Here is a 10,597-nt window from a genome sequence, read left to right as displayed (position 1 = left end):
CAATTAGCATGAAAACACTTAATATGAAACCTAAACACAAAAAAATAAAAACAATCACTCCCTATAAAATAAAACAAGAACAAGAAGATAAAGCTCTTTGTATAAAACTTTCTATAACTTCTTAGGTACTTTTATTTTATTTTCTTAACTTTAAAACAGTAATAAAAAATAAAAAATGTCGGTTGACAAAAAATTGATCACTGGAAAACAAATAACACCATAAATGTCACTATAGTGCTAGATAAATTTCAAGGTCAGAGATGCTTTCAAAGCCATAATTGTATAAACTTAATAAAAATATAAATTGCAGAAGTTTACGTTATATATTTCAAGTTCATCGTTAACATTTAGTTGAAATAGAAAAAGTTTTTCTTTTTGATAGCATAAACTAGGAAAAAAGCCTTTTAACGATAGTTCAAGGACACACTTGGTAAACAACCTTGAATAAATCCATATCTAGTTAAAAGCTTGTTTGTTTATATGTCTTTCTTTTGTTATTTTTTAAATCTATTTTCCAACAGTGAATCCAGCCTGTAAAAGTTTTCAAGGTCAAGCATATCACATTTTAGATAAGGTAAATCAAGGACACAACTATGAAATGACAGTGTCAAGGTCAAACCTCATTATATGCTTTATTTTAAATAATCGTCAAAAAAGTAGAAACAATAAAACCAGTTTTGTAACATTTCCAAGGTCAAATCTATCCCAAGGTCACATCATTTATTTGAGGAGTTAAATTTTGTGCCATTAATTCAACTAATAATGTTCGTAATGAAAGGTTGTTCCAACTCTTTACGAATTTCAAGGTCAAGTTTTATGATAGTGGTAGTGATAAAAACATTTGAGTGAATTAGTCTTGTGGTGGAAAGCCCCTTTTTGTGTGTAAACTTTGCAAAGTCGGTGTGAAGACCTTGTCTGAGCCTTCTGGTGGTTCCTTCTTCCCTCCCTTGGGCAAATTAGCGATTTTTAAGTCGAATTAGCGTCTCTTTGTTCTCGCAATGAATGAAAATTAGTGTTGTAGAGTTGAATTCTCGTGTTGTGAGCCGGTCCTGTATCAACAACAATCAATTGAACCCATTACTTTGTCCCAATAAACGCATTATTCACTTCAGTCATAAATATATGATTGATGATTAGAAAATTGTGATGACGTCACGTCCGGTAGCGTCCATGATTGTTCGAAAGTCGTCATTCGTTGTGATAATCTCACAGATTTTGAATAGGATTTAATTAGTTTCGATGTTTTCGTTTATCATCGACGCATCATGGATGGAATCTTCTAAGCGAAGATCGCGTTAAAGTACGTATAAGAACAATAAATCTGCAGTATTGTAAGATTCATCAGAGCATAAGTAAGCCAGTAATAGCTAGAAAGGGTAAAACGTTAAACATTCGGAAACGTTTAAGCGACAAGAGAAGTTAATTCAGCCGGAATTCTTACATTACGTTACTAAATTAAATTATATCCCGATGTGATGCACGAGGCAAAAGCGTACTGTATTTACGCGGCGAACAGATTTCTCGCACCAGAACCATCTTTTATCATTTTGTTAAGTTTAGCGGTGGCAAAAGACAAATTGCATTACGGGAGAAAATTGCATAGGAGAAGGGAGGGTATTGATTTAGAGAGGATGCTGCAAACACGATCAACTTCATAACATGACGATTTCACGTCATTTTCTTACTCCAATCCTGACAATTTTTCGAAAAATTGCACACCAAAAATTTTCACTCATTTTTTCATTGTCAAAAATTTGACAATTTTGAATTTCGTCAAGGTTCTTGACAATTTTTACAAATCTAATCAATAGTGATAAACAACACAACAAAGTACGTGCACTATGATTAGACCGGATTCTCTTCATACGTAGAACAATCACAAATTTGACAATTTTTGAAAAAAAATTTCGTAAGTTATACAAAAACAAAGTGAGATTTTTGGGTCTCACGCTTGAAAACCAAATTTTTAATTCCTATAAGATTTTAAATTTTGACCCATTTTTTTTATTCCTTAAAAATTTGACAATTTTGAATCCACTGACAAGATTCTTGACAATTTTTACAAATCTAGTCGACAATAATAAACAGCACAAGTACGGGCACTAAAATTATACAATTTTTTTCATACGTAGGACAAAATCGCAAATTTAACAATTTTTGAGAAAGTTTTTCGTGGGTTATACAAAAACTGAAATTAAGATTTTTGAGTTTCACGCTTGAACACAATGTGTAAATCAAATTTTTAGTTACAGGATTTTAAGTCAGCAAAAATTTGACAATTTTTGAAAAAAATCTTATCTTACTAGCTTATTGTTAATAAACGTCAATTTCTAGAGAGGAAATTGTACATTGGATATTTTAAACAAAATTGACATTTTTTAAAACAATTTGACAATTTTGAAAACAGAGCTTTATCACATTTAATATTCATTTCATACTTTTGTATTAATTCTTGTTCAGCAGTTTGCTAAGCAAATAACAGAGTTTCCTAACATTTTTTGTAATTTTTCTAACATTTCAAACAATCATGTTTGACAGTTTTGTAACAAAAGAACAATAAAATTTACCTACTCTTGCGACAAATCACTGAGAAAATGGAACACATGAAACTACTTTATTAACTGATAAAGCCAATATGACAGACCTTTTCAATCGATTTGAACGATTTTTTAAACAAAATCTATCAAAACCTTTACCCAAAAAAAGTTGACAATTATTGACAATTTTTTCGAATTATAGAGCTCATCAAAAGTAGACTAAACAATTCATAAATTTTAAAAAATAAAATTTTATGACAATACTTCTAAGAGTTTTTAGAATCAATAAAAGCGATGCATTGAGTGTTATGATTTGACATTTTTAAAAACGATTTGACATTTTTAAAAACGATTTGACAATTTTAAATCAAAATTTGACAACTAACTTATCAATTTTGCCCTGAAATCTTTAACGCAAAGCTAGAGTATGTAATATACTGTCAAATCACTGATACTTGACACTTAACTAGTACCATATAATACACTTTTCACTTTAAAAACATCATCATTTTTCAAAAGTTTCATAAAATGTAAAAAACATTGACATTTTAATAATTTGACAATTTTGAAAACAGAGCTTTATCACAATTAATATTTATTTCATTCTTTTGTATTAAGTCTTGTTCAGCAGTTTGCTAAGCAAATACCAGTTTCCTAACATTATTTATAAAAAATTTTAACATTTCAAACAATCATGTTTGACAGTTTTGTATTAAAAGAACAATTTATAAAATATACCTACCTAATCTTGATAATTTTGAAAAACTTACTTTCATGTTGTTTAAACAAAAAAACTATATAAAATAATAAAAAACCTAAGTTTTTAACAAAACTAAATTCAATTTGTTTATAATTAATCATTGTTTGTCGAAAAAAGATTAAAGAAACAAACTGGAGCAATAAGTATCAAAGGCGTTTATTGCTATTTTTTAATTTATTTTTTTAAGTTATCGATAAAATTGTTATTGTTTCGCTCTCACCAACGTATCAAATATCTTTTGAAACATGTAGTGAAATCAAAAACGTCTCGCAACCAATCCATATCATTTACAGTTTTTAAGAATTTCTCAATGGAAACAATCAAGGGTTGAAATCTAATCGCTGCGCCATCTCTGGGCCATATCGCACATTCGAGCGTAGAGATCACAATTGGTTCGCGATAAGATAATAGTTATTTGTATTAGTTTGTAGTAAATAGCGCGTTTTTGATTGGTTTTGATTCAACAGTGTGTAAAATCCGACCTACCCCAATCGGAAAAAAGTTCCTTTCAATAGCACGTCTCCGGGAAATCCGGTGTCTTCCGATAAAATGGGGTGAAGTGAACCGATATAGACATTTCACGGGGGTGTTTTTTATCCTCTTTCATTCAGTGATCGGTAAGTGATCGAGAATTGGGGTAGAAGTCGGGATTCCCTCGTAAAGCGAGACGAGAGGGAAAAAATAATACTCTCTCGCACTTTTCACCCAGTTTTTTCGACCCGATTAGCATCCGTCTCGTAGGTTGAAAATTGACTTAACAGTTTCATCTATTGATGGAATGATTTAATCAATTTATTAAATCAAGCTCTTCATTGAATCACTTTAGGTCACTTATCGGACAGGCTTTGTCATGAAAATAATCAAACAATGGAGAGGGAAATGATTTCAGGTTGCGAAAAAGCGAATTTCACATTTTTTTCGCTCTCGTGAGGTTCTGGTATTGTCAACGATGAAAGTTTGCAACGAGACACGTAATCGTGGGACGGCGATTTTTAACTCTTGCGACAAATCACTGAGAAAATGGAACACATGAAACTACATTATTAACCAATAAACCCAATATGACACGATTTTTCAAACAAAATCAATCAAAATCCTCTCCCAAAAAAGTTGACAATTATTGTTCATTGCTCATGAATTTTAAAAAATACAACTTTAGACAATACTTTTAAGAGTTTTACGAATCAATAAAAGCGATTCATTGAGTGGTATGATTTGACATTTTTAAAAACGATTTGACAATTTTGAATCAAAATTTGACAACCACCTTATCAATTTTGCCCTAAAATCTTTAACGCAAAGCTAGAGTAATACTGTCAAATGACTTGACACTTAATTCTTGTCACACTTGTAATAATACACTTTTGTCACTTTAAAAATATGATCATTTTTCAAATGTTTCACAAAATGTAAAAAAGAAATTATCAAAGCAAATTTTTGACAAGGTTTTTGACACTTTATGAGATAAGCTATAAATGTAAAAATGTACCTTCTATAAATTTATATAAATTATTTCTAATACAGATTTGTTTTAAATTAATCATACATCAATCTATTTAATAATAAAAATTGTGTTGGATTTTGACAATACATATTTTTAACAACTTAATGAGTTTGAAACAATTTTGTTAGTTTATTAATTAAAAAGATATATTGATAGTATTTTAATAAAAATTTGTTCAGACTGACTTTTGGTTAGGTAACTTTAAAATYTTGTTACTTTTTTTTATCTCCTATTAAACATTTAAAAAAGTTGTCAAAAAAATCAAAAATTGTTAAAAAAGTCACCAGTTTGACATAGAATTTGACAAAGACCCAATGTAGTAGGTTTTAAAGTGACCAAAACTCACTTTATTATTTAAAAATGTTATTATTTAAAAAGATATATTGATAGTATTTTAATAAAAATTTGTTCAGACTGACTTTTGGTTAGGTAACTTTAAAATNTTATTATTTAAAAATGTTATTATTTAAAAAGATATATTGATAGTATTTTAATAAAAATTTGTTCAGACTGACTTTTGGTTAGGTAACTTTAAAATATTGTTACTTTTTTATCTCATATTAAAGATTTAAGAAAGTTGTCAAAAAAATCAAGAATTGTGAAAAAAAGTCACCAGTTTGACATAGAATTTGACAAAGTCCCAATGTAGTTTCTTTAAAATGTTGTTACTTTTTTTATCTCCTATTAAAGATTTAAAAAAGTTGTCAAAAAAATCAAGAATAGTTAAAAAAAGTCATTAGTTTAACATAGAATTTGACACAGTCCCAATGTAGTTTTCGGTTTTAAAGTGACCAAAACTCACTTTACATTTCTTTATTAGGCTCTTACCTTGACATAAAATTTCTAACAATATTTGCAACTTTTGTTTTAGAAAAAATAAACAATTTCTAATTTATCAACAAAACTTGATAAACTGAAAACAAGTGATTCCGTTTGTGTTAAATAACAATTTTGCATTTGTGTATTGCCAAAGTTTCGCTCATTTAACGCAACACTCCTCAGATCTGTCTACTTGCTCCCCGCTCCTAAACCATTTAATTATCTCTTAAACGCCGCTTAAACCATGTCTCTCGTCGTGTAGGTCAACAAATCCAAAGGTAATTAAATTTATATTGTGCGGTTTGATGCAACTCAACTATCGCTCAAATCTGGCGAAGTTGGCGGTTGTCGTCACCTGTAGATCCCCGAAAATTTCCTTCCATTGTTACCAATCATAAAAACTTGATCCAAAAAGGGGAGATTTGAGTTTCTCATATATGCCGATTTAATATTTGAGATAATCTAGCCGATGCGCCCGTTTTTGTAGGATTTATACCTCAATGACTAATTTCACCCCTTTTGAGTTTTTATTTTTTGTGCGGGTTTAAGGGTCGACGGCTCGGATTTATTGAACGCGGGAGATGCGACACGGTTTTATTATTTTTTCTTCGTTTCCCGTGTCAAGCGCGAATTAATTGGCGAATTAAATTTTTTATTTAGGTATCTGAAGATGAAACATCGAAACGTCGGATTTATATTTAGAGTGCGAGGCTTGTAAACTTGACGTGAATTCGTAATACAAACGCGAAGTAATTGATATCGATTTAGCAAAACGGTTATTGTCAAAAATTTCTCTCTCTGCTGGTTACAAATTAAGCCAAATTCTAATTTTCCAAGAATTTTGGAACGTTTATAACACGCTTGACAAAATTTGATAAATTATGGATGATTATTAAATTGCTTCAAATAACTCCGAATTTTTTTATTTTTCAATTGGCTTATTTAAATCAAATTTGCTCAAAAATAGCCCGAGTCAAGGCACAAGACTTTTACGAGAATTTTTCGACACCCAACCTGTCAATAAACCCTATTTATTGATCTTCAATTAGGATTAAGAATTATAATTTGACATTTATAACTTAATCCAATAAATTCAAATTTCGGGTAATTAAATGAAATTTGTCTCAATTTCGATACAAATCTTATCTTTTGTACCTATTTGTTCAGTTATAAAGAATAGTCAATAGATTCGTTACGCACCACTATACCGAGTGTCCCACTTAAAAAAACGCAATTAAAAAATAAATCACTGACAAGCGTAAAACAGCAATTGTTGCAGCCAATTAGAAATATAACAGTAATTAGGTAAATTAGTAATTAAATCCGAATTTTGACGATTTGTAAACAAAAATGTACGGCAGACTTGGACCTGTCGTCGCGGCCGTTGAAGTCTCATAAATTCTGTTTTTTTTATTCTATTTTCAATTTTTGGTTTAATTTAACTTGACAGTTCACAAAATTTCTGTGTTTTGACAATGTTTTCGTCTAGAAGCACACTTCACTTTATATGACTTTTACACCACAATTGTTAAAAGTATAAAAATCCGGCCTTGAGTAACAAAACATTTCACTTCAAGTTGTCAAAATTGTAAGCTTTTTTGTTAGTTGTTTGGCAATGACGAATTAACACTTTGTCAAAATTTTCGGACGGTTTCACTACCGGTTCGAGTCAATTGTGAAATTTTGACTATTTATGTAATGACATTTTGAGAATGAGATTTTGCAAAGTTGAGTATTTTACACTTTTGTAGCGCAATTGTCAAAACTATAAAAATCCGGCCTTGATTGACAAAACATATTTCGTCAAAATTTTACTTCAAATTGTCAAAAATTTAAGCTAGTTTTTTGTTAGTTGTTTGGCAATGACGAATTAACACTTGTCAATTGTAAATTTTGACTATTTATTTAATGACATTTTGAGAATTGAATTTTGCGAAGTTGATTTCTGGCGCACTTTGCACTTTTGCATCGCAATTGTCAAAACTATTAAAATCCGGCCTTGATTAGAAAAACATATGTCGTCAAAATCTTACTTCAAATTGTCAAAAATTTAAGCTAGTTTTTTGTCAGTTGTTTGGCTTTGACGAATTAACACTTTGTCAAAATTTTCGGACGGTATCACTGCCTGTTCGAGTAAAATTGTTAAATTTTGACTATTTATTTAATGACATTTTGAGAATAGGATTTTGCAAAGTTGAGTTTTTCACGCGCTTTAATCTTTTGCACCGCAATTGTCAAAACTATAAAAATCCGGCCTTGACTAACAAAACATATTTTGTCAAAATTTTACTTGAAATTGTCAAAAACAAATAATTTGTCAGTTGTTTGACGAATTAACACTTTGTCAAAATTCCACTGCCGGTTCGAGCCAAATTGTCAAATTTTGACTATTTATTTTGTGAAATTTCGCAAAGTTGAGTTTTTGGCGCGCTTTGCACTTTTGGTGATTTTTTAGTATAGTGTTAAAAAATGCAGATATGAGTAGGAGATTCGAAAAGTGTGCCGGTTGTGGTTGTGGTCGGACTGACCTGCTGCCAGAACTGCACAAGTAGATAGAATCGTTCCTTCTTGAATAGCCAGTCCATGGATTGCACGGTCTGGAGGTCCATGTCCGCGTTGGGCGGAATGGAAGCCGTGGCCGAAGGCTGCATGCGGATTCGGTCCTCTAGTTCAGCCACGGCTGGTGTTTCAGCTAAGAACGCCGTCTTGGCCTTGTCACTCCACTCCGCACATGATCATCACTCCGTCGTCGAAAATCTATCGGAAACGTCACTCACGCGAATTGTCACGCACTCCGTCACGTGTCACGTGTGCACGTCGGGATTGTTATCCCAACACTGAGTAAGGCATGCATGGTGCATCCGAGTAGGCCGCGACGCTATCCTTCTCGATCGTCTTCTGTTTCGCGCCACGCTCCGCCTCCCGTGTTGATTGTAGGCGCCCTCTGGCGGAGCGGTTTGTTTTAGCGGCGTCTCACTCCAGCCTTAACGATGCGATAGCGCGCTCTCGCTTCGCTCTATTGGAGATATAGAGGGACCAATGCTGGAGCACAAGTAAAAGGCAGATATATTCTTTTTAGTTAAAAATCGAAGTATAGTCTATGTGCGCATTTCGTACCCCTTCCACGCCTGGAAGGGTTTTTCTAGTGAGTGATGGGTTTGAGGGATGACAGGAGCGCATGTGCCGACGATCTCATGCCAAATAAGTCCCAAGAAGGCTTCTTACTACATCGCCGGACTTGAACAAAAATACAAAACCAACAAGGGTGAAAGTCACTTCGATTGATTTTTTTTTAATTCGATGAGTTTTAATAAGGAGTGATTATGGTGAAGGGGATTAGAGAGGTAAAATTTGATGAGGTTTTGAGTTTATTGGCCGGGATTTAATTGACTCAAGGATTTTTTCTTGTGATTGAATTATTTTTCGGAAAAGTGAAAAATTTCTTACTACAGGTACGTGAAATTTCATAAATGAAGATGTTGAGTAGAACAAAGTTAGATAAAGCCTGAGGTGGACTTGGCTTTGAAGACTAAAAGTTGGAAGGGATGGTGCATGCAGGAGGAAAAACGGAGCGTTGCAAAAAACAAACAAATCGAAATAAAACTACAGCATAGAAGAAGAAAACAATGATTTTATTGAAACAAAACTGCAATCAATCTCTTTGAAAGCTGTTGAAAATTAGAGAAAAGAAATAAATGTTTGTTGACCTCTTTGAAATAAACAGAATAAAATTATTAGTCTCTTTTTTTTGAATAAAATTTATAAAATAAATAAGCGAAATTTATATGAAAAATGTCAAAAATAATAAACAAAAAATGACAAAATTATATAAAATATTTGCATATAAGATAGTATGAGATTTAGAAGGAGGCGAAATAAATTCAAATATAAATTTTGACAAAATCTGATAGTGTAAGTTTTTATTAATTATATAAAATATTTGCAAATCGATAGTGAGAGATTTAAAAGGGGGCGAGCGGCAAAGCCGCGATCCCCCTTTATAAATTTTGACAATAGTTTCTCCCACTGTTTTTTGCAATACGATGTTTTTAAAAAGTCTCGATTAACATTTTTTTTTAATTTAAGCATTTCTTAAAAAAAAATTAATGTTTTTTTGCAAGTCTAGAAGTTTTTTAAGCCTGTATTCCTTGACATTTTCTTAATCTCCTCAACTGTCTTTTGTAACACAATATTTTGAAAAGTGTCGATTGACATTTTTTTAATTTAAGCACTTTTTTAAGAAATTTTTATTTTTTTTGCAAGTCTAGAAATTTTTAAGGCAATTTTTCTAGACACTTTCTTAGTTTCCCGCACTGTCTTTTGCAACACGATGTTTTAAAAAGTCTCGTCTGACACTTTACTAAATAAAAATTTGACCATATTGGCTAGTAATTTTTACCAAATTTTGAAGAAAATTGAAGATAGTTGGCGGAAATGAAGATTCGTTGACTATTTCCAATGAAATAGAATCTTTAATAATTTTTGAGCCGGTGCGCAACAATAACATTGTGACAGTCCCAGTTTCACAAGCTCGATCTTATGATTGAATTATTTTTCGGAAAAGTGAAAAATTTCTTAGTAGAGTAGGTTTGTGAAATTTCATAAATGAAGATGTTGAGTAGAACAAAGTTAGATGAAGCCTGAGGTGGTGAATAAGAGCAAACAGACAGGACCGGACTTGGCTTTAAAGACTAAAAGTTGGAAGGGATGGTGCCTCACATTAAAATTGCAGGAGGAAAAACGGAGCGTTGCAAAAAACAAACAAATCAAGATAAAACTACAGCATAGAAAAAGAAAACAATGATTTTTATTGAAACAAAACTGCAATAAGTCTCTTTGAAAGCTGTTGAAAATTAGAGAAAAGTAATAAATGTTTAAAATAAACAGAAACATTATTAGTCTATTTTTTGAATAAATAAATAGGTAAGCAAAATTTATATGAAATAAATTTTATGAATTTGTGAAAAATAATAAACA

The 10,597-nt window shown here is 31.4% G+C and overlaps 1 protein-coding gene across 7 annotated transcripts in view; it reads right to left on the bottom strand.

Annotated features, from left to right (window-relative positions):
• The window catches only part of LOC123008458 (homeobox protein cut), a 72,032-nt gene extending 63,552 nt beyond the window's left edge, over nt 1-8,480 (bottom strand). For 6 of the 7 annotated variants that reach the window (XM_044404260.1, XM_044404253.1, XM_044404256.1 and 3 more), the window contains exon 1: nt 8,149-8,480. Coding sequence is in view for 6 of the 7 variants with exons in the window: in XM_044404253.1 (XP_044260188.1) it covers nt 8,149-8,271 (123 nt within the window). In the remaining variant the exon portion in view is untranslated. The remainder of the gene's footprint in view (nt 1-8,148) is intronic. The other variant, XM_044404257.1, reaches the window with a different exon arrangement.
• Nucleotides 8,481-10,597: the final 2,117 nt, after the last annotated feature.

The sequence above is a fragment of the Tribolium madens genome, unplaced genomic scaffold, assembly GCF_015345945.1.
Source record: "Tribolium madens isolate multiple individuals breed KSU strain unplaced genomic scaffold, Tmad_KSU_1.1 Scaffold_71;HRSCAF=194;Tcas5.2_LG6, whole genome shotgun sequence".
NCBI lineage: Eukaryota > Metazoa > Arthropoda > Insecta > Coleoptera > Tenebrionidae > Tribolium > Tribolium madens.
This window is presented reverse-complemented; position numbering and strand designations above follow the sequence as displayed.